Source organism: Aspergillus puulaauensis, chromosome 4, assembly GCF_016861865.1.
Source record: "Aspergillus puulaauensis MK2 DNA, chromosome 4, nearly complete sequence".
Taxonomy (NCBI): Eukaryota; Fungi; Ascomycota; class Eurotiomycetes; order Eurotiales; family Aspergillaceae; genus Aspergillus; species Aspergillus puulaauensis.
In genome coordinates, this window is record NC_054860.1 from 4,153,855 (window position 1) to 4,181,037 (window position 27,183).

The 27,183-nt window shown below is 52.5% G+C and overlaps 16 protein-coding genes across 16 annotated transcripts; 9 read left to right on the forward strand and 7 right to left on the reverse strand.

The window, feature by feature from the left end:
• Nucleotides 1-829: 829 nt before the first annotated feature.
• On the reverse strand, nt 830-2,007 carry DGA1_1 (diacylglycerol O-acyltransferase 1; the record flags this gene model as incomplete). Its single annotated transcript, XM_041704828.1, has 2 exons — nt 830-1,835; nt 1,883-2,007. The coding sequence occupies 2 exons, from the start codon at nt 2,005-2,007 to the stop codon at nt 830-832; spliced, it is 1,131 nt and encodes a 376-aa protein (XP_041557374.1).
• Nucleotides 2,008-2,775: 768 nt separating this feature from the next.
• APUU_41625S (cell wall mannoprotein 1 family protein) lies at nt 2,776-3,318 on the forward strand (the record flags this gene model as incomplete). The annotated part of the gene is made up of 1 exon (XM_041704829.1): nt 2,776-3,318. One exon carries the CDS (start codon nt 2,776-2,778, stop codon nt 3,316-3,318), a length of 543 nt encoding a protein of 180 aa, XP_041557375.1.
• Nucleotides 3,319-3,473: 155 nt separating this feature from the next.
• On the reverse strand, nt 3,474-4,461 carry APUU_41626A (lipase family protein; the record flags this gene model as incomplete). Its single annotated transcript, XM_041704831.1, has 4 exons — nt 3,474-3,593; nt 3,640-4,041; nt 4,086-4,360; nt 4,404-4,461. The coding sequence occupies 4 exons, from the start codon at nt 4,459-4,461 to the stop codon at nt 3,474-3,476; spliced, it is 855 nt and encodes a 284-aa protein (XP_041557376.1).
• Nucleotides 4,462-4,778: 317 nt separating this feature from the next.
• APUU_41627S (cell wall mannoprotein 1 family protein) lies at nt 4,779-5,410 on the forward strand (the record flags this gene model as incomplete). The annotated part of the gene is made up of 2 exons (XM_041704832.1): nt 4,779-5,358; nt 5,403-5,410. The coding sequence occupies 2 exons, from the start codon at nt 4,779-4,781 to the stop codon at nt 5,408-5,410; spliced, it is 588 nt and encodes a 195-aa protein (XP_041557377.1).
• A 72-nt stretch (nt 5,411-5,482) lies between these two features.
• APUU_41628A (uncharacterized protein) lies at nt 5,483-7,986 on the reverse strand (the record flags this gene model as incomplete). The annotated part of the gene is made up of 2 exons (XM_041704833.1): nt 5,483-7,179; nt 7,224-7,986. The coding sequence occupies 2 exons, from the start codon at nt 7,984-7,986 to the stop codon at nt 5,483-5,485; spliced, it is 2,460 nt and encodes an 819-aa protein (XP_041557378.1).
• A 261-nt stretch (nt 7,987-8,247) lies between these two features.
• APUU_41629S (FMN-dependent alpha-hydroxy acid dehydrogenase) lies at nt 8,248-9,849 on the forward strand (the record flags this gene model as incomplete). Its single annotated transcript, XM_041704834.1, has 4 exons — nt 8,248-8,386; nt 8,441-9,395; nt 9,439-9,647; nt 9,692-9,849. The coding sequence occupies 4 exons, from the start codon at nt 8,248-8,250 to the stop codon at nt 9,847-9,849; spliced, it is 1,461 nt and encodes a 486-aa protein (XP_041557379.1).
• A 369-nt stretch (nt 9,850-10,218) lies between these two features.
• Nucleotides 10,219-11,217, forward strand: APUU_41630S (uncharacterized protein; the record flags this gene model as incomplete). The annotated part of the gene is made up of 1 exon (XM_041704835.1): nt 10,219-11,217. The coding sequence occupies one exon, from the start codon at nt 10,219-10,221 to the stop codon at nt 11,215-11,217; it is 999 nt and encodes a 332-aa protein (XP_041557380.1).
• Nucleotides 11,218-11,222: 5 nt separating this feature from the next.
• Nucleotides 11,223-13,274, reverse strand: APUU_41631A (uncharacterized protein; the record flags this gene model as incomplete). The annotated part of the gene is made up of 3 exons (XM_041704836.1): nt 11,223-12,927; nt 12,973-13,079; nt 13,125-13,274. The coding sequence occupies 3 exons, from the start codon at nt 13,272-13,274 to the stop codon at nt 11,223-11,225; spliced, it is 1,962 nt and encodes a 653-aa protein (XP_041557381.1).
• A 351-nt stretch (nt 13,275-13,625) lies between these two features.
• On the forward strand, nt 13,626-14,661 carry APUU_41632S (dihydrodipicolinate synthase family protein; the record flags this gene model as incomplete). The annotated part of the gene is made up of 2 exons (XM_041704837.1): nt 13,626-14,084; nt 14,134-14,661. 2 exons carry the CDS (start codon nt 13,626-13,628, stop codon nt 14,659-14,661), a joined length of 987 nt encoding a protein of 328 aa, XP_041557382.1.
• A 118-nt stretch (nt 14,662-14,779) lies between these two features.
• APUU_41633A (sialidase family protein) lies at nt 14,780-15,955 on the reverse strand (the record flags this gene model as incomplete). The annotated part of the gene is made up of 1 exon (XM_041704838.1): nt 14,780-15,955. The coding sequence occupies one exon, from the start codon at nt 15,953-15,955 to the stop codon at nt 14,780-14,782; it is 1,176 nt and encodes a 391-aa protein (XP_041557383.1).
• Nucleotides 15,956-16,290: 335 nt separating this feature from the next.
• APUU_41634S (sugar porter family MFS transporter) lies at nt 16,291-18,112 on the forward strand (the record flags this gene model as incomplete). Its single annotated transcript, XM_041704839.1, has 4 exons — nt 16,291-16,509; nt 16,556-17,266; nt 17,328-17,681; nt 17,744-18,112. 4 exons carry the CDS (start codon nt 16,291-16,293, stop codon nt 18,110-18,112), a joined length of 1,653 nt encoding a protein of 550 aa, XP_041557384.1.
• Nucleotides 18,113-18,367: 255 nt separating this feature from the next.
• Nucleotides 18,368-19,418, forward strand: APUU_41635S (uncharacterized protein; the record flags this gene model as incomplete). The annotated part of the gene is made up of 4 exons (XM_041704840.1): nt 18,368-18,499; nt 18,544-18,559; nt 18,605-18,683; nt 18,731-19,418. The coding sequence occupies 4 exons, from the start codon at nt 18,368-18,370 to the stop codon at nt 19,416-19,418; spliced, it is 915 nt and encodes a 304-aa protein (XP_041557385.1).
• Nucleotides 19,419-20,135: 717 nt separating this feature from the next.
• Nucleotides 20,136-21,179, forward strand: APUU_41636S (class I SAM-dependent methyltransferase; the record flags this gene model as incomplete). The annotated part of the gene is made up of 2 exons (XM_041704842.1): nt 20,136-21,079; nt 21,128-21,179. The coding sequence occupies 2 exons, from the start codon at nt 20,136-20,138 to the stop codon at nt 21,177-21,179; spliced, it is 996 nt and encodes a 331-aa protein (XP_041557386.1).
• Nucleotides 21,180-21,424: 245 nt separating this feature from the next.
• APUU_41637A (uncharacterized protein) lies at nt 21,425-23,429 on the reverse strand (the record flags this gene model as incomplete). Its single annotated transcript, XM_041704843.1, has 7 exons — nt 21,425-22,133; nt 22,184-22,393; nt 22,440-22,522; nt 22,567-22,729; nt 22,776-22,881; nt 23,082-23,189; nt 23,237-23,429. 7 exons carry the CDS (start codon nt 23,427-23,429, stop codon nt 21,425-21,427), a joined length of 1,572 nt encoding a protein of 523 aa, XP_041557387.1.
• Nucleotides 23,430-23,924: 495 nt separating this feature from the next.
• On the forward strand, nt 23,925-25,028 carry GLY1 (threonine aldolase family protein; the record flags this gene model as incomplete). Its single annotated transcript, XM_041704844.1, has 1 exon — nt 23,925-25,028. One exon carries the CDS (start codon nt 23,925-23,927, stop codon nt 25,026-25,028), a length of 1,104 nt encoding a protein of 367 aa, XP_041557388.1.
• Nucleotides 25,029-25,081: 53 nt separating this feature from the next.
• On the reverse strand, nt 25,082-26,458 carry APUU_41639A (M24 family metallopeptidase; the record flags this gene model as incomplete). The annotated part of the gene is made up of 1 exon (XM_041704845.1): nt 25,082-26,458. One exon carries the CDS (start codon nt 26,456-26,458, stop codon nt 25,082-25,084), a length of 1,377 nt encoding a protein of 458 aa, XP_041557389.1.
• Nucleotides 26,459-27,183: the final 725 nt, after the last annotated feature.

The window sequence follows — 27,183 nt, forward strand, 5'->3', positions numbered from 1 at the left end:
ATGTCACAGAGTACATAATATATATATATGTATTGAGACAAGCCTATGCCTTTTTTCAAGCGCTAACCGAATGGTCTCTAGTTAGTATAGGTGCTTCTGGAGAGCGCTACGCTCTGGGAACCGCTCCTCCAATTGACGCATGAGTTTTCGCCGCATGTACGCTTTCTCGTAGTCAATAATTGACCCAAAAAGCTCAATACACAGTCCCGTGGCGGAACTGCCTTGACCAACTGCGTACAATGAGAAGAAGCAGCTCCCTACTACCGTCATGACTGAGCCGCCTACTACTACGTTGACAGTGATTGAAGGCTAACCAACCTCGGCCATCTATGTTATTCGTATCTGTTAGTGCCTGACCTTTGAAAGAGAAGGATATTACTTAACTAGGAGGATTAGCTTGACAGTCGGGGCCCACTTTCTCTCGTGCATCTTTTAGTACGGTGGAAGTCGTTGAATGCTCTATTCTGTGAAGCTCTGTCGGCGTGGATGTTATCGTTGTAATTGAGAAGACTTGAACTAATACTTATGGAGGGAAACATGGGTTTATTTTCACTGGAGCCAAGCGCCGGCAGGGAAGAAGGCGTGGCAGCCAGCCTTGTCTGTTCATTGCAAATAAGAAATGGCTGTCTATGACTGGACTGACACTGTCGATGTTTGCTTTTTTAATGCTGGGCAGAAACCTGCCTATCGGAGGCGGTTCGCCATGTGCCCTTCCTTCTTCTGACTGGAGGATTGACTAGGCTCAGCGTGTGCCTGTTGAACAAAGAGTAGTATAGTTTATTTAAAGCACCCCCCTAGGTACATACAGCAGGCATGTAGTGTAGTATCTTCAAATAAATGTAATCTCCTCCGCCCTTCCCTGAGCAAAAACATCCTTCCACTCATCCCAAATCCTCTCCAGCTCCTTCACATAAAGCCCATGAACCTCATCCAAATACGCCCCATCAACCGGATCGACCATCTTGCGCGTATGAATCGGCCTGCCAACAGCAATATTCACGGGCCTGCGATGCGGCGTAATCCCAAAATCAAACATATACGGACCCTTTGAGTAGAAGAACGGAACTGTAAAGCCTAATGTCTTTTTAAACACTTGCTGCACACGCCCACTGAACGACTTCGTATCTAGATCTGAGAGCATCGTGTACAGATCATTCTCCCCGAATGAGAGCACCGGCACCAGCGATGCTCCATTCCGGATAGCCAGTTTGACAAACCCTTTCCGGTCTTTAAGAACCAGGCGCATGCTGTTCGGGACCGCTTCGAGGGATTCCTTCGCGCCGCCGATTACAATCGTTATGCCGTTCCCTGTGCCCTTCCCGTCTATACCGCCGGTATTGAGGATCTTCTCGCAGGATGCGCGAGATACGCTGCCCATGCCGAGGAGGAGGAGGTAGTCGCGGTAGATAGGGATGCGGAAGTTAGAGTCGAGTGTCAGTAGGGAGTTTTCGATTCCGGGGAAGAGCTCGGAGAAGCCGAGTGCTTCGGTTGCGAAGGAGCCGAAGGCCCCGTGGGAGAGAATACCGTGGGGATGGTAGCCGAAGATGTATTTCCTTGTTGGTGGTAGGGGTGTGGATCTGTAGAGGTGGATGGGGAAGTAGGAGGCGAAGAGGCGCCATATTGGGAGAGAGCGGAGGAACTCGCTGCGTTGGGTGAAGGAGCGAGGGAGGATGAGAGAGAGGAGGACGGGGAGTATCACTCGCAATGGGTTGTAGATGGCGTAGACAATTAGGAGGAATATCGGGATCAGAGGGTAGATCGTGAGGGAGTGCGAGAAGACAGCGAGAAGTTGCAGGACACGTTCAATCCCTCCGCTTTCGTCTTCTCGTCGCTTGCTGTGATTGTTAGTAGATGGTATGTTGGAGGCCTGTATTGTACGTACCTCGAGTGTAGACTAGATACTTCCGACTGTTTTGCTTCTGATGTTGTTGAAGGATGCTGGAGCGTATACAGCTGTCGATGCTGGTAATCGTACCCGACCAGATCGTGCCCACCTTGATTCCCCATTTTGCTACTGGTGCGTTTCAGACCAAATAGTAGATTTTCGAATAGCAGACTATGGGTTAGCTATAAATCAAATAGTCTCGATTGCTGCTCATCTGGTCTCTACCAGTATTTGCAGAGACATAAAAGGCTGATGGGGGTATTATCGCCTGCTGCAGCTTCACGACCTCTCCTCCGAGGAGCCGGACATCTGAAGAAACCTTGTTCATCCATGTAAGCGAGATATGCACTGCCAAGTAGGTGCCAAGTAGTCGCAGTCCCGAGCGAGTCGTCCGCGACGTTCCTTTGGGGAGTCTACTGCATAAACTATATACGGTTAGCGAGCGGATCGTACCGGGTTATAGCAGGGGGAACATACAAGCCGAGACCTGTGTACCAAAAATGAACTGCACATCGGCAGCTGTTAAGATGGGCAGATTGTCGAATTCATTCATGTATCAACCTGTTGCCAGGGTTCAATGTTGATCAACCGGGTTCATTTACGCAGCTCAACAACATAGTCCAGTCCCATCGGAATCCCATTTTCAGTTCCTGGAAATCCGGGGCTGTTGCACGGATACAAACGTCGATCAGCCCGGCACGGTCCATGTGAAGAAGCAGAGATTGTCAGTGCAGCAGATTAACTTCGTCCCTAATATTCGGCTGCCCTGAGCTGCAGATCACAGACTCACAGCCCTGGTCTGCCTCGGAGGTCGACTCCGAACAGCAACAGGTTGATTCAAGAGGACGGTGGGCCCTCAAACGGTAACGGTATACCATCACTAAAACATCATGTTGTTCATTCTTCCACTTCTCGCTAGCATTGCCACTGTGCAAGGCCTTATTATCCCCCGCGATGCAGCTCCAGTGCTCTCCAGTCTCGACGCAATAACAACCCAACTGCACAGTTTAGGAGGGCTTGTCCAGAAGTTCAACGGCGGCGGCAATGGAACACTCGCAGCGCTGGAAATCCAAGGCAAGACAGGCGACCTGAAAACAACAATCGACAACGGAACTACCACGATCAATAAAATCCAACCCCTCAACGAGAATGATTCTGCCAAGGCGGTCAATGTCGTGGTAGAGCTGCAGTCGGATATATACGACCTGCTCGACCTGCTGGTGCAGAAGAAGCCGGCTTTCGACACTGCGATTCTGGGAGTCGGATCGGCCAGCTTTCTGGTTAAGATTGATTTGGAGAACCTGCAGAAAAGTACTGGGCTGTTGGGGAGTGCGATTACCGAGAAGCTGGTGGATGAGCTGAAGCGACTGGCGCCGTTGGTGACTTCTGATATCGACTTTCATTTTGCGCAGGCCATTAAAGCGTTTTCGTGAGGGCTTTGAAGGGATTATTGATTCTGCGTAATTATGTATCCGATTACGATGGAATACAGGATTGAGTTTACGTGTTGAGCAAGTTCATTGTGATATAAATCGAAGAATTGTGATAGTATAAGCTTTGTTAAATATATACTTGCAGTCAAACATATCTAGATTTCCTCCGCACCACAAGCAACAACATTCAGCGAGCTCCCAATAACACTACTGGTATACGTCAAATGTGCCCGATTGATAGGATTGTCCCCAAAGTCCTGCGCAGCGTTGCATTCCTACTCAATTAGAACGGACCACCTATATCGAACTAAGGAAACTCACAGAACTCCCCTTCCCACAGACAAACGTCGTGGTAGCATCATTCTTCCCTTTCTCCTTCTGCCAGTACTCGGTCCCATGGTGCACATAGTCGAGCAAGGCAGGAGGAATCTGCGGAACACCGTCATTGGCATGGGTGATGCGGTAGTAGTGTTCATCTGGGATTTGGCTTTCCAGATAATCCGCGAATGCCTGATCGCCATTTTTGGGCTCCCCGAATGTGTATGTCGTGACTTCATGGCCGAGGCCTGTAAAAGCCGCTGTGGCGATGGCCGCTATACCACCGCCGAGAGAGTGGCCTGTCACTGTCAAGGAGTAGTCCGGGTGAGCAGAGAGTTCAGATTCGATTTTGGAAGAAACGTCGTCCGACAAAGCTTCGTAGGCTCCGTGGAAGCCAGAATGGACCTGAAAGATTTAGTTGGTACAACGTGACTATGGTGTCGGCCTACCTTGCACTTGGAGCAATCCGTCCCAGCCGCTGTCAGGGGCACCAGGCTGAAGTTGAAATCCGTGTCGAGGTCCCTTGGAGTGGAAGTGCCTCGAAAGGCGATAATCAACTCTTTTGCCTGCGCGTCCTCGAACAGGGTGGCTTGGGAGTCTGTTGCGTTGTCGTTGAAGTATTGCACAACGGTGCTGCCAGAGGGAGGCATGGTACAGGAGTCGGCATAGGATGCAGCAGAGAATTCTGTATAGCGCTCAATCTTCTTGTACAGGTCCGGTGAGACTGTCCAGTTAGTTGATGATATCAAGATATTGGTTTAACTGACCCTGTGTCTGCGCGAAGCATTGGGCGATAAGGAGCGCGAAAGCAGCCGATTTGTGCATGTTGATGGTTCGTTGTGAAGCTGTGGAAAACAATCCGTCCTTCTTGCATATATTTTATCCAGCGGGGTGAAGAGGAGTGTATGCTAGTATAGGGTATCACCAGCGGCGTTGTTGACTGTCAGCCGGCCGAGGCACTGTTCCTGTGACGCTGATCCGGGGTCTGTTCCCCAATTTCGAGTCTCCAGGATGTTGATCCTGAAGTCTATTGCCCGGAAATTAACGTCCCCGTGTTTTTGGTGAGATGCCGAATTGGAATACGGCTGCTGGATGTAACGATCCCAACTGGGGTAGTTGATGATATCCGTAGCATCCCCAACATGAACACCATTTCCCACGAAAATACTATAATCTACTTTTTTAACTTGCTTTACATCACTACGGTAGAAATGCGGTCCCTTGCATTTTTATCTCTCCTGGCGCTGCCAGCCGTCCGAGCAGACTACAACACCGTTCTCGAAGACATCGACAACATCAGCACCCTCCTGGCGACATTGACAGACGACGTCAAGGCCGTGGTCCCCGGAATCCCAGGGCTCCCCTACGCCCTCCAGGTCCAAGTCGACGCAGTAAACCTCGACAAGTGCATTCAAACCGGCGCGGCCGACGCCAACGCATCCGAGCCATTTGGCGGTGGGTCCCTTCAGGTCGGGCTTGCGCTTATAAACCTGAAGCCGGAGATTGAGTCCTCGCTGAAGCAGATTGGGGACAAGAATGAGACCTTTGGGGAACTGGGTGTGATTGTTCTATCCAGCTTGTTGCAGTTGAAGAGGGATACGACTGCGTTCTCGGATCAGATTGTGCCCAAGTTGGCGGATTTTGAGGCAGGCATTGCGCCGGGGATTGTGGAGGATATTGAGAGGGCGTTTGATGGGGCTATTGCTGCGTATAAGAGTAATGGTGAGTTATCTGATATATTCAAGTGACTGTGCTAATGTTTTAAGCTCTTTAACTGATGTGGAGTGTAGCTGGCTGATATGGATGATGATAGGAGTGTGAAATGCATTCTATTGTTTAGTAATAGTTAAATGGCTTGTACTGCCAAAGCCTGATACGGCTCCTCCAGCAGTAGTACCTCCTCCTTTGCAAGATGTATACCAAATGCCTCCGTTGCAGCTTCAATCCTCTCCAGACTGTTGAGTCCAACAACCGGACAAGCCCCCTTATACAACAACCAGGCCATAGCCACAGCGCTCATAGAACACCCCCTATTCTCCGCAATCTGCTGCACCCTCCCAATGATCCTCTCATTCTGGTCCCCAGCGAACCACTTGGCCGTCTTCGCATCCCTCTTCGACCGCTCCGTCTGGACATTCGACGGCCGCGCAAGTAACCCCCTAGCGAGTGGACTCCAAGGAATCAACCCAATCCCTTCGACTTCGCAGAAAGGATTCACGTCCCGCTCCTCTTCCCGGTACAGCAGGTTATACAGATTCTGCATACTCGTGAACCCCGTCCACCCGTTCATCCTGGCTGTGTAATGCAGCCGAGCGAGCTGCCAGCAGTGCATGCTCGAGGCGCCGAGGTAATGCACTTTCCCGGCCTGGACGAGGTCGTGCAGGGCTTTCATGACTTCCTCGGGATTCGACCGCGCGGTCTCGTCCACCCGGTGTAATTGCAGCACGTCGATGTATGTTGTGCCTAGTCGTTTCAGCGACGCGTCGACGGCTTCGAAGATGTGCTTCCTGCTGAGTCCCATTTGGTTTACCAAGGCCCCGTCGTTGACGGCGGGGTTTGGGCGTGCGTTTGAGTCGATGTCCATTACTGGGTAGTATAGCTTCGATAGGATCACGACCTTTGATCGTGGGATGGAGTACTTCTGTAGTGCCTTGCCGACTAGCACCTCGGATAGCCCGTTTGAGTAGGTGTTCGCCGTGTCCCATGTGTTGATGCCGCAGTCGTATGCCTTTTTCAGGAGAGGAAGTGCCTTTTCTTCAGGGAGTACCCAGGGACTCCCCTCCCAGGAGGGATTGCCGAATGTCATGCACCCGAGGATGACTCTGGAGACCTTGAGCGAACTCTTGCCTAGGCGCTGGTATTCCATCGTCGGTTTGACCTCTTTCGCCCATGACGCGACGAGGTCTCGCAGTGTGTTGACTTCGCCTACATTTCCGGGAAACACGACGTATGGAATCCCCGAGAACTTGGAGGTCTGCTCATCGCATCGCCACAGGGGAATACCCGACGCAGCCTGTCCGAGGATCTGGGCTCGTCGCATGCGCAGCCCTTTACATGCTGCGTCGGAAGATGTGATTCCGCCTTTTGCTATGACATACCGAGGCCGTGGGACGAGCAGACGCAGGAATAATACTAGAGCTGCTGCGACAGTGCTGCCTATCTTCAAACTGGACACGCCGTCATTCCCGGTGATGAGATCGCGGCTTGTCATGACTAGGACGTCGACGCCGTTGAGAATCAGCTGGCCGGCTTTGTCGGCTGCGTTTAGGGCTGCTTCCTCTGCGGCTGAGGGGCTTGTAAGGAGGTCTTCGACTCTGAGAACGATGATTTCGAGACGGGATCCTCGGCCTTCGATGAGTGAGTGCAGCTGTTCGGTGGTCTTGGGCACGTAGGACCCTGCTAGGATGAGTCCGCCTGGTTGAGAGGCGTGGGTGCTCATCCCGAGTGATTTTGGGGTTAAAGGGGGAATCTGCGCGATGCCCAGTCTGGTTGATACAAATGCAGCGCCTGTTCGATAGAGATATGTCCTCCCTTGGGATTTCGCTATTGATGTTAATATAGCCCTGAATGAGGACATGAATACTCACCTGCAAGTAATCCCAGCACAAAAACCTCCATATCGGTATCAACCACGGCATTGACTACAATGACACTCCCCTTTCCAAAGCTAAGGAGCTTCTTACAAACAGCCTCAGGCCCACCGGTGCGAATCTCCTCCAGCGAGACAGAATGCACACGATCTTCCGTAATAGACCCGCCAGATTTCTCGACAACATACCTCCTCAGATTCGAATTCTCGTATCCAAACGTCGCATCCTTCGCAAACGGCGTCTGAGCAGCTGGAATCATATTGCCCTTTGGGTCTGCAACATAGTGCACATCATCGATCGTCAACCGACCCCCCTGTCGAAAGAACGGCGCCAGGATCCAGCCATCTACGGCCCCGATGACTTCCTCTGCGACTTCCGGCTCGTCAGGGAAATGGCCGCGCAGGGTTGAGTCGCCTCTAAGCACAATCTCGAATGATCGATGCGCTTTCCCTGCTGCATGCTTCACGGCCGTGCAGATTTCCCTGATTAACGCGCGCGCCTCGGGAGTTGGAAGAGCGCGCGAGTTTGTGAGGATGAAGAATCCCCGGGCGCATTGCTGCAGTTCGCGCGTGAGGATGTCTTCGTCCCAGACTGTGAGGACGTTGATGCTGTGGCATGTCTGTGTGCCGGTGGGGTCGTCGTCCAGCACGACCAGGACAGGCAGGTCGGCGCTGTTTGCGACGTAGTTCTCAATGTCTGTGCTCGGCACTGCAGGGGGGAGACCCTGCTGGACGGAATCGAGTCGTAGAATCTCTGCCATTTTTTTCTTCTGTTTTTGTTATTCTGCTGGTGTCTGGGTAATATCAAGGACTCAGGATGCGCCCGTCGGAATTTGGCCGATGAGGCGTCGGCAAAGTCTCCGCTGCTTCCCCGGACTGCTGGTCGGGCTGATCGGCCATCGGAGCAGGATTATTCTTTTGTCGGGTGATAATTTATTGACAAGGTATTTCGTTTTATTTCGAGCTTGGTGTCTCGTACTCATACGGTAGTGTTGGTGTTGGTGTCATTAGTCGGGCTCACAATGGAAGACACAGCAGGACCGATAGTCTCCTCGTCAGAGCTGCAAAGGCACACGACGCCAGAGGACTGCTGGATCATCGTGCACTCGCGCATCTACGACGTTACTCCTTTTCTAGATGAGCATCCAGGCGGCTCGGCGAGTACGTACCCTCCTTCGCCAATGCTGGCCGGATATCCATAGCTAATGTAGACAGTCATACTGAAGTACGCAGGAAACGACGCCTCAAAGGCGTACGACGAAGTCCACGCGCCCTCGCTGATCCAGAAAACACTCACGAATGAGCAATTCAAGGGTACAATCGATCCAAGCGGCCACTTACCATCCATCGACACCCCGTTCGAGCCCAAAGAGCCAGACGCGGATGAAATCCCACAGCTCGAACAGCTCATCGCAGTGCATGACTTTGAAGACGTCGCTCGCAGGAAATACACCCAGAAAACATTCGCGTTCTACTCCTCCGCCGCGACGGATCTCGTCTCGCACCATGCGAACCTGGCCTCGTACCGCCAGATCATGCTGCGGCCGCGCGTGCTGCGCAATGTGAAGGAGGTGCAGATGCCGCGCACGATACTGGGCTGTGCCTCGTCGGCGCCGTTCTTTGTGAGTCCAACGGCGATGGCGAAGCTGGCGCATCCGGATGGCGAGTTGGCGGTTGCGAGAGGGTGTGCCGAGGAAGGTATCATCCATATTATCTCGAATAATGCTTCGTTTCCGCTTGCGGAGATTGTGGGCGCGGGGAAGCCCGGGCAGGCGTTTTTCTTGCAGCTTTATGTGAATTCGGAGAGGAGGAAGACGGAGGAGTTGTTGAGTGAGGCGGCGGGTTTGGGGATCAGGGCTGTGTTTGTGACTGTTGATGCGCCGATTCCGGGGAAGCGCGAGGCGGACGAGCGGATTGCAGCTGGGAATCTGGTCTCTGCTGTGAGTGGTGCCGTGGCGAAGAATGATAAGAAGGGGGGTGGGCTGGGGAGGGTCATGGCCAAGTATATTGATTCGACGCTGAACTGGGAGGATCTGGCGTGGATCAAGGAGGTGTCGGGGCTGCCGGTCGTCTTGAAGGGGGTTCAAACAGGCGCTGATGCCAGAATGGCCCTGCAGTATGGTGTTGATGCTATCATGTTGAGTAACCATGGGGGGCGGTCTCTCGACACGTATGTATACAAGCCTTCATGGTGGTCAAGCTAACCGATACAGGGTCCAACCGGCCATTATCACTCTGCTGGAACTACACGGAACGTGCCCTGAGATATTTAATCGCATGGAGATCTACATCGACGGGGGAGTCCGACGGGGAACAGACATTCTCAAAGCACTGGCTCTAGGCGCAACGGCTGTTGGAATCGGACGACCGTACCTTTACTCATTGACATACGGACAGGAGGGTGTTGAACACTTAACCCAGAGTACGTACCCTCTATGCCTGATTTATGTATACTAACGAGTGCAGTCCTCAAAGATGAGCTCGTCTCGGCCATGAAGCTGAGCGGCATCACGCACATCGACCAGGCGCACCCTGGGATGGTCAACACGGCCTATGTTGATCCGTTAATTAGAGGGACAGAGAGCCATCCGTGGATTACATGGGCTCCTCGGGCGAAGCTTTAGATTGTTGTCGAGTGTTAGACTGGATATATATAAACGCCATCTCACCGAATTTCGGCAATATAGATCACCCTCATAATGATACAATATGAATATGCGAAACTACTAGATATTCTTAAAGTCATCCAACTGATATCGTGGACTCGGAAGAGCACCGACTGACCACAAGATACCACCAAACAGCGAAAAGTACGGTCTTCTCTCCGTACGAGCAATTCTGCGCATCTCAGGCCGACGGACAAACTCCGGATAATTCTGTCTAGTATCAAGCTGGCCGTTACACTGTGACATACTTTTAAATGGACGGACTATTTTCAAGAGACTATATTCATTTCACTATTGTTCTAATATCTCAAAATTCAAAAAATCAACATGAGCATCCTCATCACCGGCGCCGGTGGCTTCCTCGGCCAAGCCCTAGCAAAGACCCTCGCCAGCACCGCAGGCGTTCACACCCTCGTCCTAACAGACGTGCTCGAACCCGCGAAACCACCACCAACAGACTCAAAAACGCAAATCACATCTCTAAAAGCAGACCTCACCTCGCGCGAAACATGCAGGACCCTCCTCTCCACGACCTTCACCCACATGTATCTCCTGCACGGGATCATGTCCGGCGCAAGCGAGGCGAATCTCGCCCTTGGACTCGCGGTGAATGTGGACTCGATGCGGAATATACTTGATATCCTGCGCGAGCAGCACGACTCGACCTCCGCAGCCGGGTCTGAGAAAGGTGGTCCGGTCCGCATTATATACCCCTCCAGCCTGGCCGTATTCGGCGGACCAGATGTCCACGCAGCACCAGTCACAGAATCGACAATCACCCTGCCTCAGTCGTCGTACGGTGCGCAGAAGCATATCTGCGAAGTCTTGTTTAATGATTTCTCGCGGCGGGGGATTATCGACGCTGTCATTGTGCGGTTGCCTACTATCATCGTGCGTCCTGGGAAACCGTCTGGTGCGGCGTCGAGTTTCTGTTCTGGGATTGTACGCGAGCCGCTGAATGGGGAGGAGAGTGTGCTTCCTGTGGATAGGGATCTGAAGTTGTGGGTTTGTGCGACGAGGACGATTATTCGGAACCTTGTGCGCGCGAGGGAGGTTCGATTTGAAGGGGAGGTTTATTCCCGCGTTGTCAATCTGCCGGGGGTTACGGTTACCGTGCAGCAGATTCTGGATGGGTTGGAGACAGTTGGAGGACAGGAGGCATTAAAACGCGTGGTCGACAAGGCAGATCCGGCTGTGCAGGCGATTGTGGGATCGTGGCCGGCGGTGTTCGATGTGACCAAGGCGCTGGATATGGGCTTCTATCCTGATGGGGACCTGGCCGAGACGATTCGGGCGTATATAGAGGATTATGGAAGTAAACCATAGACATCTCATGTCATGAAGTTGGATGTCAGGTCTGGGAAGTTGAATTCGCCGAAATCAGTGAATAGCAGCTCGTCTATTGGCTGCGAAGCGTCTGTAGGGACTGGTGGATAATATAAAGGCTCCTGGCCTGGAATGGCCTGTGCATTTAATCCAACTGGGACTGCTGAGGGAACTGGGACTCCGATACTGGCTGCGCAGTCGTGCAGCTTCCTGTTGAGACCGGGCGTCATTCGCCAAATAGGGTGCTGGGGGATGCACTGGGTGTTTCTAAATAAATTTAAGGCACTGTTTATAAGCTGAAAGTCGTCCTGGATCTTAATTGCCAGCTGCTCGTAGTAGTTCTGGCAGATCTCCAGCAGTAGATGGCCCGCAAAGGCTATCATTACATGGAAGTAGTGCGGCATTCCCACCAGTCCCTCCTGCAGCTCTGGCTCGCCGAGTATCATCTCAAAGATAGAAACGGCAGTATCATGTGCCATTGTCGCAGCAGACACGAAATGCGGAGGAATGGGCCGGCCGTGAAGCCCTTTAAAGACCTGGTGGCCGAGATACAGCTTGCCGAATTGATAGTGCAGCTGCAGACCACGCTTGGGGAACTCGCCAATAAAGGCGTTTGTTACGAACAAAGCAGAGAACTTGGCGTACCATTTATCGAGTTGTCGCGAGTAGTTGAGGATCTGGCTGGCCAGGGCTGGGGGCAGGGGGGTCTGGTTGTCTGATCCCAGCACATCGCGAACTTGGCCCATGATCAACAACAGCGATACCTGAGACAGGATGCGCACGTCCGACTCGGTTGTTTCAGCGCGATGAAGGTATAATTCCCAGCCGACAGCGATTCCCTTGTCGCTTCGAAGTAGTGAGTCGCGGTTGTGCAGGATAGACAGATGCTGGTCGCACACAAACAGCAGATACCACAGACGCACCCGATCAGTAGCCGCACACAGATTCTGCATTGACGGCGACGGCACAGACTGCATCGGACCACTGCCTAACCCCGTGCGATCGTCGAACAGAGCGTCGAAGCTGCGATGGAGGCGCATATCGGCGGCGCGTCGGATCGCATCACTGCAGACGATGCGCGAGGCGTCGGCCAGCCAGAACGAGCTGATGCACAGCGCACGGATGTAGTCAACATCGCGCTTCTCAAAGGTCGATTTCGCGACCAGCGACCGGAATTCGCGATTGCAGGCTTCGTAGACGGCGCGTTCTTGGGGATCGTGCAGTGCAGAGACCGTGCAGATTGCGGCGAGCAGAATCGGGGCGTTCGCACGCAGCTGCTCTAGCCCTTGATATTCCCCGCCAATCCCGTATAGGTAGTGGTCGAGTCTGGCGAAGTAGTGGTGCACGAGTCGCTCGGCGATTGTGGCGCTGATAATCCCTTTGCTGATGAGATCCGATCTCGTCCCCGACCGGCTGGCGCGCGCACTGGCGGGCGAGTCGATGGAATGTGAATGCGGACTGCGGATTTTTGTGATGTCCAGGAATGTGTCAATGGGGGCTTGCACGGCAGACGGAGACTCTGGAGGCGACACTTCGCAGCCTTCTTCTTCTTCTTGTGTTCGGTTCTGGTCGTCTGCTGGGGGATATGAGCCCTCGCGGTCGTGTCCGACTGAGCGAAGAGCTTTTGGGCCTTCCACGCCGAGATGCTGGCAGAGCATGTCGAGAGTATCGTGGAGATGGGTGACGTCGGTCTGAAGGAGTTGTACATTTCTAAAAAGTCAGCATAGCCGCTATTTCGTAGGATGGTTTGCCTACTTGGTATCCTCGATCAGCGATTGAAGACTGCGGTTGAGGACACACGACAGGCCCCGGCGACGACAGCGGACGCAGGGAGGGCCATCGTCTGGCATATCGCAGCGGATCTGACTGTATTAGACTGATTGAATCGTCGTTGGCTACAGACTCACCTTGTTCTTGCGACAGGCGGCGCATGCTGTGATCTTGCGCGTAATGCCAGGAAGAACCTCGACCAAATTCTGGCCTCCTTTCTGGCCCTGATCGGACAACGACTCATTCTGGCCGTTCTCGACCACCGACTCTCTTTTCCGCTTGGGCATGTTGCTGCAGTATGCGTATTCATGCGACTGTGCAGGTGGGAGGATTCACCGACTCCCCACGGGGACGGATTCAGCAGCCGTGTCCCATGTGCATGACTCGCAGAATGTTGGAGTAGCAATGGATCATTGGGGTAAGTAGTCACTAATACGGTTAATACCAATGACGGCTTCTCCATCTCTCTCTGCAGGCCAATCGCAGCGCCTGTATAGCAATATTACGGACTGGTCTCCGCTGCTCGGCCGGTCTCCGAAGGGCAGCTTGAGGGGCAGTCGCATAATTGCATTAAAGGCAGCACGAGCCAAATCTTGACCATATTACCAGGTTAATAGATTTGACCGTTGTGAAGTAAAATGACGTCGAAAATCGCAACGAAATCAAGACCCCTGCCCGCGGGCATCTACTGCCCCGTCCTCTCGCTATACAAGCCGTCCGAGCGCCAAGAAATCGACTATGAGGCGTCCTACAAATACTTCGCATACCTGATCCGCGGGGGCGTCGACGGGCTCGTCATGGCCGGAACGACCGCTGAAGCTGTGCTCCTCTCTGCCACCGAGCGCCAGGAACTCGTCCGTGTTGCGCGCCGCGCTGCAACGGACCTCGGATTCCCCGAGTTCCCTGTCGTGGCTGGGATCAGTGGACAGTCGACGAATGAGTCGATTCAGCTGGCGAAAGATGCGCATGAGGCTGGGGGGGACTTTGGATTGCTGCTGCCGCCGTCGTATTGGGTCAAGGCTGTCACGAAGGATGTCATTGTGGACTTTTATCGCGAGGTTGCTGATAATAGTCCGATTCCGATTGTTATTTACAGTGTACGAACCCTTGATTTCTAGTACAGACTCTTTCTAATAGTTTGGTTAGTTTCCTGCCATGTGCAACGGCGTCGATCTAAACTCGGACGTGATGTCGGAACTGGCGCAGCATCCCAATATCGTCGGCACGAAACTCACCTGTGGAAACGCAGGCAAGGTCACCCGGTTGACAAATGAGTATAGCCATGAGCAGTTCAGCGTGTATGCAGGGTCGTCGGACTGGCTCCTTCCATGTCTTATCGGTGGTGGCTCTGGCTGCGTGACGGGCATCGGCAATGTATTCCCTAAGTCTGTGGCGAAGTTATATTCCCTATGGAAAGAGGGCAAAGTGCAGGAGGCGACGAAGCTGCAGGGACTCGTGGCTCAGGCTGAGAAGGCGTGTAAGGAGGGCATTGCGCCGACCAAGTTTGCTGCTGGGTACTTTGCGGGGCCCGGGGCTGGAGTTACAGATGAGAAGGCCTTCTGGCCTAGAAAGCCGTATAAGCCTTCAGGGAAGGACAAGCAGGAGTGGGTGGTGAAGGTGATGCAGCATCTGGTGGAGATTGAGCAGTCAGTGCCAGACCGTGTTGGAAAGTAGATGATAAATATAGACAGTTATATAAATGAATTCATGTTAACATTATAGACAGTTACAGTTAATTCCAGCTAAACATGCGATAGTGACTTCATAATATACTCCATTCTATGTTCTATTTCTATTTCAAAAACTCCTCTCCAATCTGGACATACTTGATCGTCTGGCGCCAGAAGGTAAAAGCAATATGGATCGTGCCATCCTCAACGACCATACTGGGATACGACAGCTCGCGATTGCGCTTCTCCTCGCTGTTGTTCGTCAAGCAAAATCCATCCCCCTCTTCCAACGTCCGATGCCGCCACGACTTGCCATCATCGTCACTCCACGCCACACACAGCGGCGCCCTCGGAGCACCCCAGAAAGCCTCCTTGCCATCATCCCTATCTTTCTGGTTTGGACGATTGTCCTCACCCTCGGTAATCTCATCGTATAGGCCCTCTCTGCGGGATTCCGCATTCTTACGCGAGGAGTGATTGTACACGGCGACGACCCGACCAGAGGGCAACACATCGAAGCATATACCGGCATTAGGATTCGGCAGGGGCGTAGGCTGCGGCGCACTCCAGTTCAATCCATCAGGAGAAGTAGAGAGGTGTATATAATCCGCCCACCGACTTCGATACAGCGCGAGGTAGCTCCCGTTCTTGAGACGCTGGATCTCCATATGCACGCAGCCTGTGCTCTGCGGGACTGCGATCTCTGTCCATGTCTTGCCTTGGTCCCCGGACGTGCGGATCGCAGAGATATCGTCGTTCCCGATCCACTTTGCGCCGGGCTCGCCCCGGCATTTGAATGTGGGGACTACGAAGGCGCCGTTGTCGAGGATGATAACGGGTTGGCGGATGAACGTGCCTGGGTCGTTGAAGAGGATGGTTGGACCGCTCCAGCTGGTGCCATTGTCGGATGAGACGACGCGTTTCGCGACGGCTGAGTCTTGATCACCACCTTGCTGCGAGGTATAGAGTAGCCAGAGCTCGCCGGATGGATGTCGGAAGAGAACTGGGTTTTGTTCGCTGCGTGTATCGTCGTGCGTAACCTTCAGGGCTTCCCCCCAGGTCTGTCCCCCGGATGGGAGGCGGGACAGGTAGATGCTGATATCAGGTTTCCCTTCCATGTTACCGCCAAACCAGGTGCATAGTAGGTCTCCATTTGGCAGACGGAGCAGGTTGGATGCGTGGCATTGCACTGTTGCTGGGCGCAGGTAGGCTTCCTTTCGCACGGAGGGTCTGGAGCCAGCACGCAGCGTGCCATCGAGCAGACTGGGTAGTGTTTCTTGCGTAACTGCCATGTTCATAATTGTTCCAGTACCTGATTGTGCACTTCTTTAGGTGATGGTTGTTATATCCCACGACGCTGCGGGGTGCAATCCGACATCGGTTCTGGTCCGAGCACACCAGACGCTGTTTAATGTCGGACGACAGTCCGATCCAGCGCTGCTTCGTAATGGTGGACACCAACCCCATGGGGAACAGGAGCCACGCGGGGACAAGCCCTGGCCAGTATTGATGCTGATCGGTGCCCTTTAAGTACCCTCAATCCCTCTACGACTGGCCCCTTGCGTCTCGTCTCATAACCCTGACCGCCGCCACAGCTGAAATCTCACACTGCGGTCCGTCTTTTTAATTTACAATGGCTGGCGGAACAAGCATTTGGGCGAGCAAGGACGCCAAGTCCGACCCTAAGGAGATCTTTAACTTGAGGCTGCTGTACCTCCTGGTTACCCTGGCCTGGGCGGGCTGTTTCTATGGCTTCGACACGGGGAATATCGGTGGCATTCTGACTCTGCCGTCGTTCGAGAAGTCGTTTGGCCTGCTTGATATTCCGCAGGCGGAGTATGATGATCGAAAGGTTAGCAATACTCTCACAGTTTCCTGTGCTATAATAACGTGTCCAGGGAACTATCGCCGCTATGGTCGCCGCAGGAGGCGCCGCTGGATCCCTTCTCGCTGCACCCACCTCTGACTGGCTAGGTCGCAAATGGTCTGTCTTTCTATGGGGAATCGTCTTTATGATCGGTGCCGCGATGCAGATGGTCCCCAACTACGACGTATTGCTGGCAGGACGGTTCATCGGTGGTCTCGGAGTGGGAGCAAGCTCTATGTTGAGCCCCCAGTTCTTGGCTGAGAATTCCCCAAAGTCAGTCCGTGGATCTATGACAGCTACATACAACCTCATGATCGTCACGTCATTGATGCTTGCGTTCTGGGTTAACTACGGCGTCTCGCTCTGGTCCCGACCCGGGATCGAGGATGACCATGCCCAGTGGCAGACCGCGATGAGTATCCAGCTCATCCCTGGCGGACTGATGTGTCTGATGATTCCGTTTGTGCCGGAGACGCCTCGATACCTCATTAACCATGGCAAGGCCGAGCAGGGGTTGAAGAACCTGTGTCGACTTCGCCAGCTGCCCCCAGACCATCCGTACGTTCAACTCGAATACCGTGAAATCCAGGCCCAGGTGCAGTACGAGCAGGAGAATTTCCAGGGCCACAACTACTGGGTTGTCGCCAAGGATATCTTTGGCAATAGGAGCAACCTGCAGCGTTTCGTCCTTGCTGTCCTGCTGTTCATCTTCCACAAGCTGACTGGAACGGACTCGCTCAACGTATGTCTCTACAGCACTGTCTCCTCTACAGTCACTGTAACCCTGCTAATGCATTATCCAGTACTACGCTCCTCAAATCTTCGAGCTCATCGGCGTGAAAGATGACTCGTCCTTACTGACAACCGGTGTCTACGGCGCCGTGAAAGTTGCAGCAACAATCTTCTACATCGCATACCTCGTCGACCGCGTTGGTCGTCGTCTCCCACTTCTCATCGGTGCCACTATCCAAGCTACCTCCATGCTCTATCTCGCTCTGTACCTCCGCTTCGCTGGCACCGACAACACCGATATGGGCGGTACCCCTGCAGGAGGGATCGTAGGCATCGTCTGGATCTACCTATATGCCTTCGGATGGTCCTTCGGACATAGCGTTGCCTGCTACATCGTTGCAGCGGAGATCTTCCCCACTCGTATTGTACGTCTCCTCTATCACTCTACCCACTTTCTGGATGATGTACTGACTAAATGACCATCCAGCGCTCCGTCTGCATGGGCTTCTGCTTCTTCGTGAACTGGATCATCGACTACGGCATCACACGCGCAACCCCGAATATGCTGACCAATATGGGCTATGGTGCTTTCCTGCTCTATTCCTTGCTAACGTATCTCGGTGTTGTGTTTATTTTCTTTTGTCTGCCGGAGTTGAAGGGCAGGTCTATTGAGAGTATGGATGATCTGTTCCAGCGCCCGCTGTGGACGATGTGGAAGCATGCGTATCCGACCAAGGAGGAGACCGTCAGGCATGGTATTCAGGAGGGAAAGGATGAGGATGTTCAGGGACAGGATCGTGATGAGGAGGAGGCGAAGAGGAAGCAGAGTGCTACTCATGTCGAGACGGCTTCATAGTTTTCTATTTGAATTAGGGTTAGGAATACATATGTGTGAATGAGTTCAACAGCGAATTCAATAACATCAAGTCACTACTAGACCTTAATCTGTAATTCCGAACGAACGACTGCCTGGTCTAGAAGTAAGAACGGCCATTCTCCGTAGATTCAACCATCGGCCTTCTCACCGCCGATACATTGTGGGACCGTGGGGTCAAGACTTATATGACGAGGGGTATCCGATAATGTACGGAGCAGCACATCAAACAGCACAATGGCTACAGAATCATTCCAACTAAACTCAGGAGCTAAGATCCCCGCCGTGGGATTCGGGACATGGAAGGCCGGCCCTGGCGAGGCTGCTGCTGCTGTCCAGGCGGCGTTTGAGGCTGGATATCGTCATTTTGTATGTCCTCTTTCCTTATCTTTAGAACGGAGCTGACTTGCTAGGACTGCGCTCCTTTATGTATGTTCTTGTACTGCTGATGTGGTAGGGTGCTAATAAGCGCAGATGGAAACGAAGCAGAAATCGGCCAGGTCTTTAAAAACACCAACGTCCCTCGCTCCGAGTACTTTGTCACTACAAAGCTGTACTTCTCCCAATACCCTGGTACCAATCTATGACTGACTAGTTCAGCTGGTCCTCCGACCACCGCCGCGTCGAAAGTGCCCTGGATAAATCCCTCCGCGACCTCAACCTCGACTATGTTGACCTCTATCTCATGCACTGGCCAGTAACGCTCGACCCGTCTCCAACCGACTCGAACTACGGCAAGGAAGACCGCACGGTGCATGCGCAGGGGTGGGACTTCCGCGACACCTGGCGCGAGATGGAGAAGTTGCTGGCCACGGGCAAAGTCAAGGCGATTGGAGTCGCCAATTTCTCGACGGTTAATCTGGAGAAACTGCTAGAGACCGCGAAGGTCGTGCCCGCCGTCAATCAAACGGAGATCCAGCCCTTACTACCGCAGAATAAATTGAACGCGTTCTGTGCGGCCAAGGGGATTCATCAGACGGCGTTTGGCCCGCTGGGTGGCTCGGGGAGTACCCTGCATCAGCATCCTGATATCGTGGGGAATGCGAGTAGGAGGGGTGTTGACACGGGCAATGTTATGCTCAGTTGGGGGATCCAGAAGGGGTGGAGTGTTATTCCAAAGAGTACGAATCCGGTGCGGATTGCGAATAATCTCAAGAAGAACTTTGTGCTGGATGCGGAGGAGTTGCAGGCTTTGGATAAACTGGCCTTGCCGAAGGGGAAGAGGTTTAATGTGCCGAATTGGGGGACTACTATCTTTCATGATGATGAGGCTGTTGAGTTGGAATAGTTTGTAGTCTATCAGTTTATATCTTTGTTTCTTAATACTGTGATATAGAAGGGAGTGTCGCGGGGATTCGCTGCGCGGTTATAACTCAATACTTTTCGAATACTATTTTCTTGACTGCACTGTAACTCATGCCCCTTTCACCTCGAGCTTTGGGAAGGGAGAGAGAAATAATGAGCCAGCTCAACATTTATTATATCTGTTCGAAGTTGAGGAACCAAAGAATGCTACCGATATAACTCACGTACTTCAGTCCCAAACATGACCTCATCCCCTTTCAAAACCAAGGAAATACTATGCAAGAGGTGGGCTGGGTTTCTCCTTGGGTTGTGAGGCCAGCACCCGTGAATCAAAGATCCTGAATCAACTCCTTCCGAAGAGGGCATGGTCTGCTGTAATGTAGGGGCAGTTCGCAGGGGTTCACTCCTTCGGCGTTGCGCCAACACTCTAGGGCTGGCCGGCGGCACTGCGGCGCTGCACACTTGCATACAATCACACACCGGCTCCATTCCGGACCACGCCATAAGAGTCCGTCCCCTCTAGCTGGCAACGTGTTCTCGGTTGTTCCCGTTCCCCGCTCGCGACTCGGTGGTGTCGCTACGTAGGCTGTTCTTCAAGATGAACCCGCCATTCCTTGCTGCTATGTACCCTCACTCCATTCTCCATCCAAGCTGGCGTTAAAGATCCTCGATTTATAGTATACTGCCGTCAAATATAACAATGCCTCCAGAGCAACCGTCTGCCTACATCGAGCCGGACATCTCAGACACAGACTCCGCAGTCACGGACACAACATCAACAGCATACACCGAGTCCCTCCGCTCCAGCCTCCTGCAAAGCGTCCGCGAAAATGGCCGCGGATACCACAAATACTCCTCGTCTACCTACTTCGTCCCAGAAGACGAGCAGGAGCAGGAACGCCTCGACATGCAGCACGAGATCTGCCTCATAACCACAAACCGAAAGCTATACCTAGCCCCTCTTCCTGAGGATGTACCAAATGTCCTAGACCTAGGCACAGGCACAGGCATCTGGGCCATCGACTTTGCAGATCAGAACCCCGGCTCGAATGTTATAGGCACCGATCTCAGCCCGATCCAGCCGTCGTGGATTCCGCCGAATTTGAAGTTCGAGATTGATGATTATGAGCAGCCTTGGACGTATCCGATCAAGTTTGATTATGTGCATGCGCGCATGTTGACGGGGTCGATTGCGGATCCCGAGAGGCTATTTAGGCAGGCGTATGAAAATCTTCAGCCTGGGGGGTGGTTTGAGTTAATGGACTTTGCGTTTCCGGTGACGTCCGACGATGGGACTATGGAGGGGACCGCGTATGAGACGTTGAATCAGACGATGGTCGAGGGGTTAAGCAGGGTTGGACGGGACGGGGGTATCCCGAATCGATACAAGGCCTTGTTTACGGATGCCGGGTTCCAGAATATTACAGAGGTGAGGTATAAGTGGCCGCAGAATACATGGCCTAAGGGTAAGCATCTCAAGAAGATCGGGGAGTGGAACATGGTTAATACACTTGACGGCCTGCATGGATTTGCAGCCCGTCTGTGTATCCAGGTTATGGGGATGACGCCGGAGGAGCTGGAGGTCCTGCTTGCGGCTTCTCGAAAGGATATCAGGAATCCGAAGATTCATAGTTATTGGTCGATGTATGTCACTTCTTTGCACGAGGTGTTAAGGTTGCTAATTGTTGACAGCGTTATTGCATATGGACAGAAGCCACTGCAGTCAACTACAAAGGCGGCATAATCCTGTCCGTAAGCCTGGAGCCTGACGCTGTTGAATTAATCATAAGGGGTCAGTTAGGCTGCGTGGATGGTTTTCTAACAGGTATTTATGATCAGAAGTTGTTTTATTTGTACTTGGACGACAGTTGGACATTAATTGATTCATATGATACGCCGCATCTACCAGCAATCTAAGCCCTCACATCCCTCCGGTAGACAGGTGAACTAAAATACATTACAGGCGGAAGCAACCCAAGGCCAAGCGGACTACTCGAACCAGGAATTCAAATATCCCAAGATCCTCCCCCTCTTCGGCTTCTCATATAGAGCCTCATATAGATCAATGTCATCTTTAGTAGAACCCAGTTTCAGATCTGCAGTGCCGACCTTGACGTACTTTGTGCGCTTGACGACCTTCCAGAATACAAAAGCGACGATGAAGAATCCAACCATGGTATAGCTTGTGAAGAACGTGGTTATATCCCACTGGCCGGAAATGAAAACATCATACCCGAGGATTAGTGTGATTAGAAATGTACCGGCCAGTGCGTACCATGCTGCATATGGCTGGAGGTATCCCTTATAGGGAAGGGTACTGCGATCGAATCCCTGTTTCTTCATAGTATAATAAAAGTGGAGGTACGTAACCACCGTACCGATATAGTTCAGCAGGTAAGACGCAGTGCAGATTCCCACGAACCAGTCCAGGACTGTTGAGGAGGATTGTCCCATTTGGAGAAGTGAGAGTAGGCAGAAGCATAGGGCAGTGATCACCGAATAATATGGGAGGCCGTATTTGTTGCATTTGGCAAAGAATGACGGTGCTTTTCCATCCAAGGCCATTCCATGGAGGGTTCGTGCTGCAGAGAAGATGACGTTGTTTCCGGCTGAGAGCACAGAGGTCATGATTAGGGCGTTGACCAGGTCGGGGACGCCTTTGATGCCGAAGTTGATCATGGAGATGACATAGGGTGAGCTATAATATACTGTCAGACACTATTCAGAGTCCTTGATAAGGATGCATACGCGGCTCCTGTCCCACTGCTGCTGTCCTCGCTCGAGGTGACGGCCGCAAGCGTCGGGTCATTGTAGGGTATAACGATCCCGACACAGAGAGCGCCGCCGATGAAGAAGAACATAAGACGCCAGACAAACGAGATGAATGCCTTGTTAATCAAACGACGGGGGTTCTCGGCCTCTCCAGCAGCCATTGAGATGAACTCCGGGCCAACCATCCTGATCTACATTAGCACTAGACACAGGGCGGAGATGGAGTACGTACGTGAAGGAACCCTGGATGATGCATGATAGCAGCCCAAGAAAGCGCCCGGTATCGCCGGGGACGAGGTACTCGACGAATGATCCCTATTCAGTTAGCGTTGCCCTGTTGAGAAGATGAGGTGACGCACTGGGTCTCTCCAGTAGCGGAAGCCATAAGGATCCCTGTCTGGATTCCCGCCCACCATGGTAATAAAGGTGTACAGCATCAATCCTAGCATCAGAAGTATCTTGAAGGTGGACATGTAGAATTCTGAAATACCAAAGTACTTCACCGTCAGGCCGTTCAAGACACTACACCAGTCAGTTACCTTTACTAGCGAGGAGATATCCCACTCACGCGTAAATGACGACACAGACTGCAACCACCACGCCAACAGGGACCTTGTCAGTCCAGTATGTTAGGAGGACATGGATGGCCGTCACTTCGTATGGAATATTGAACGCTGGAAATGTTAGTTAAAGATAACTTTAGCAGCAGTGCCAATACCCATCAGAAAAAAATAATTCCATCCCATGGCAAAGCTCAGGGCATCATCAACCCAAAACCCCGACAGCCGGACAAACGGGGATGCGATAGGGAGGTAGGTGACCATTTCAGCTGCTGTCGTCAATATCGAATAATACGGTAGAATATTATACTAACCAAAGCACTGATTGACGGAGAGTATAATAGTGCCGTATATGACAAACCCCAGGAACAAACCAGCAGGTCCTCCCTTGGGAAGGGCAGCTCCCATCTGCACAAAGAGGGCTAAACAGTTAGTATCATGGCGTAATTAGTCTTGAAATTGGACACACAAGTTCCAATAGCACCGCCCACAGCAAGCAGCTGGATTTCCTTTCCGCCCAGCCTTCGATGAAGATGCTGCGAGCCAGCGGAGATGAGCTCCCCGGGCAGAGCAGCCTCATTCTGCTTCTGATCGAGATCTGCATCAGCTGGATGCTCGACTGAGCTCTTGCGCATACTGGGATTGTCCATTTTGTCGGCCATATTGTCGGTCCAAGCCTACTGGACTGCAAGTTACACAGGAAATGCCGTGTTTAAAGCACCGCTGGGTTTCTTATCATTGGCCATTCTGCTATCAGGACGGTCCTTCCCTTTTCACATCATTATCTGCTGCTTATCTCGTGTTGACGTCCAATGTGGGAATGCGGGGGAGCTCCACAGGCCTGAATGGGGATAGCGACGTGTCACTGCCAGAGCGTAATCTGGGTCGGATGCGGGGGTAAACTCTGCTTTGATGATCTTGTCTTCTTTCCGAGGGAAGCTTTCTTACTTATCTCTTACGTACAACTTCCTTTTTGCCGTTGGAAGAGCATGTTCGCTTATGCGGTTTTCCGCACGGGAAACTAATCCCCAGACACCTATATCCACCTCATAATAGAATAAATGGATACACTGTTCAACTCAATTGTCCCAAAATCTGCCTTAGACCATCGCACTCTTGTTAATATTTTTAATACTCTTGATAATAGGAACGCCACTATGACCTCCCCCGCCCACAACGACTTTCGCAGCGACACCTTCACAACCCCAACGCCGTCGATGCTCACCGCAATGACGACCGCCACATTCGGCGACGACGTCTACACCGAAGACCCGACCACGAACGAATTCCAGGCCGAAGTCGCACGCCTCACGGGGATGGAATCCGCCCTGTTCATGCTCTCCGGCACAATGGGGAATCAGATCGGGGTGCGCATTCACCTCGCCCAGCCCCCGCACAGCGTGCTCTGTGATTATAGAGCTCATGTCTATGCGGAGGAGGGATCGGGCCTTGCGGTGCTGTCGCAGGCTATGGTTACGCCGGTGCATCCGAGGAATGGGCTGTATATGACGCTTGAGGATGTGGCGAGGTGGGCGGTTCTTGGGGATGATATACATACGGCGCCGACTAGGGTGGTTAGTATTGAATTGACGATTGGGGGGGTTTTGACGCCGATTGAGGAGATTAAGAGGATTTCTGAGTTTGCGATGGGGCATGGGATTAAGGTGCATTGTGATGGGGCGAGGTTGTGGAATGCTAGTGCTGCGACTGGGCTTGCGCTGTCTGAGTATTGTCAGTATTTTGATAGTGTGTCGATGTGTGTCTCGAAGGGACTTGGGGCGCCTGTTGGTGGGGTCCTAGCTACTACAAGTGAAGGTATTAAGAGGGCTAGGTGGTTGAGGAAGCAGATGGGTGGTGGGATTCGACAGGCCGGTGTATTGACAGCTGCAGCATTGGTTGGGATACGAGAGGTATGGCCGACAATGGCGCAGACTCATCTGAAAATGAAGAAGCTGGAGCTGGATTTAAAGGAACTAGGAGTCGTTCCACAGATTCCAGTTGATACAAACTTTTTCTTCATTGATGCTGAGACGTCGAGACTGGATATGGGGGTTTTGCTGGAACAGTGCGAGAAGGCCGGCGTCAAACTGATGGACGAGAGAATTGCAATGCACCATCAGATCAGTGATCACGCAATTGAGAGTCTCAAAACTGCTATTGCCCAGGCAGTGAAGATTACCAAAGATCTACCGGCTGGATATGTATCCAAGGTCCAGAAAGGGGGGTATGGGAGCACTTCCAAGATGAACGAGTGGAGTTAGACATTCTAAGGATAGCAAGATATCTCTTTAAACTACTAGCATATAGACATACATTATGCCTGCGTGGGATCACCAAGAGAGGCCGCAGACTGGTACTGGCTAAAGTCATACTCGACCTCGTAGTCGTCCGCATTCTCGTCCCCGTCAGACAGCTCGATATCTCGGATATTCTCGCCCTCGTCTTCCTCGTCGCTGCTGAATCTGTATTCCTCCTTCTTGATCTTCTTCCAAGCAGCAAGAGTCTGCTTCCGCGTCAGGCAAAACGGCAGCTTCGACAGACTCACGCAGCCATCATCCGTAACCTCCACCGTCTGTCCCACCGAACTCGCTGTATCAGTAGCCTTGTCCATCAGAATGATATGGATAAAGAACACCATCCCCTTCTTTGCAATCACGCTCTGCCCACGCACAAACATCGGGAAATCCATCCACGTCGGCGCAAACGTCGCTCCAAGCGAGTATCCGCACGAATTGAACCTCTGATCCCGGAAGCCATTCTCGTCCGCAACTCGCGCGTACGCCTCGAACACATCCCCAATGGGTTTCCCTGGTTTCAATGCCTCCATGGCAGCCTTCATCTGCAGCACATTCACCTCGTGCATCCGCCGAGCCAGCTTCGTCACGCCCCCAATCGGGATCGTCCGCATCAGACACGCATGGTAGTGTTTATACACCGCCGCATGCTCGGCCGTTAACTGCCGCTCGATCTGGTCCTTTCCTGCAGAGTACCGCGTAAGAACGGCCTTGTTCCCCGAGACAAGAATGTTCTCATTTGCCGGATCGTCGCCCCCGCCTTCATACACGGTCCCTGTGATCTCGCGCCACAGGTCGCCTTCATATGCCCCGGGCTTTGCGAGCTTGAGGGTGCGCACGAGCGCAAAGTCAGCCAGGTACGCGGCTTTACGGACCTTGCGCATTTCAGCTTCGGATTTTATGATCCGCAGTTCTCGCGTGAAGAGGTCGCTGTGGTCTACGAGTGTGCAGACTCCATTAACGGCTTCTTCGAGTGCCTTGCCCAGTCGGTGGGTGAGGGAGCATGAATCCGGTTCGTACCCGATTCGCTTACTCGGGTCATTGATTCCGAAGTCCTGAAGCACCTTTGGGACAAGCGAGACTGGGTTGCTGCCTGCGTCGTCGGAGCGGATCAGGACGTCTTTCTGCTCGAGGATGGATGTGAATAGCGCCTGGCGGAGATCGGGGATCCGGGTGATGAGTTTCATGGATCCGTCGCTGTGGAAGTACATGGCCTGGAAGAAGACGTAGCCGAATGTGTCGAATCCGGTGAAGTAGTAGAGCGACTCTTGTTTTGTCATGAGGAAGCCGTCCAGGTTCTCGCGCTTCATGAGGTCGAGCGCATTCTGGCGGCGCTGGGCGTACTCGGCTTCGGAGAACCAGAGGGCTTTCTTGAACGGGAGGACTTTCGTGGCCATTGTGTTTGAAGATAAGTATGCTGTAGAGTGCTGCGGAGCTTGGGGGTGTCTTTGATGCATTTCCATCTCTGTTATATACTTCTTGCGGGACAGCAGGACTCCATCGCCGCTTTGGGCTCGCTGGTTCCTGCCGTAATTGGATCAACAAAGTATAATCAGCACTGGCCACATATGAATGTAACGCTCACATCAAGCTCCTGTCAGCCACGCGACGTCAGATTAGAGAACGGTAATCTTCCCTATCATTCCGCGGGAAAGACGGCTTTTCTGTGTTTTCCGATTCTAGATCCTAATTTGGATGCTGAAGTGCATCATGATTGACATATCGACCTGGGTCTTATCACAACATCCGTTCGGCCGTTCAAGCAACATCCAGTTACGCACTGTAATCCTTTTAAGATATAGAGTAAATTAACTTTTGAGATGACAGAGTTCAATTCAATTCCGCTGGCCCGGCGTACTCAGTGTTTGCTGGAGGTGGAGCTGCCAGCTAAGTCACAACGGCATTTTGAAGAGAAACCCATGCAATCAGGACTGGCATTTATAGTTGCACTGTTGTTATACAGTGGTAGCTGTATTTGACAAGACTGGTAATCAAGAAAGCCGATGCTAGTAGCGAACTACTAGATAGAATATGTAATGGTCCTTGCCGGAACTCCTTATGTCCTTCCTGCATAAATCGCTGATCTGCAGGCACCAACTTCAAACTTACATATATCAATACC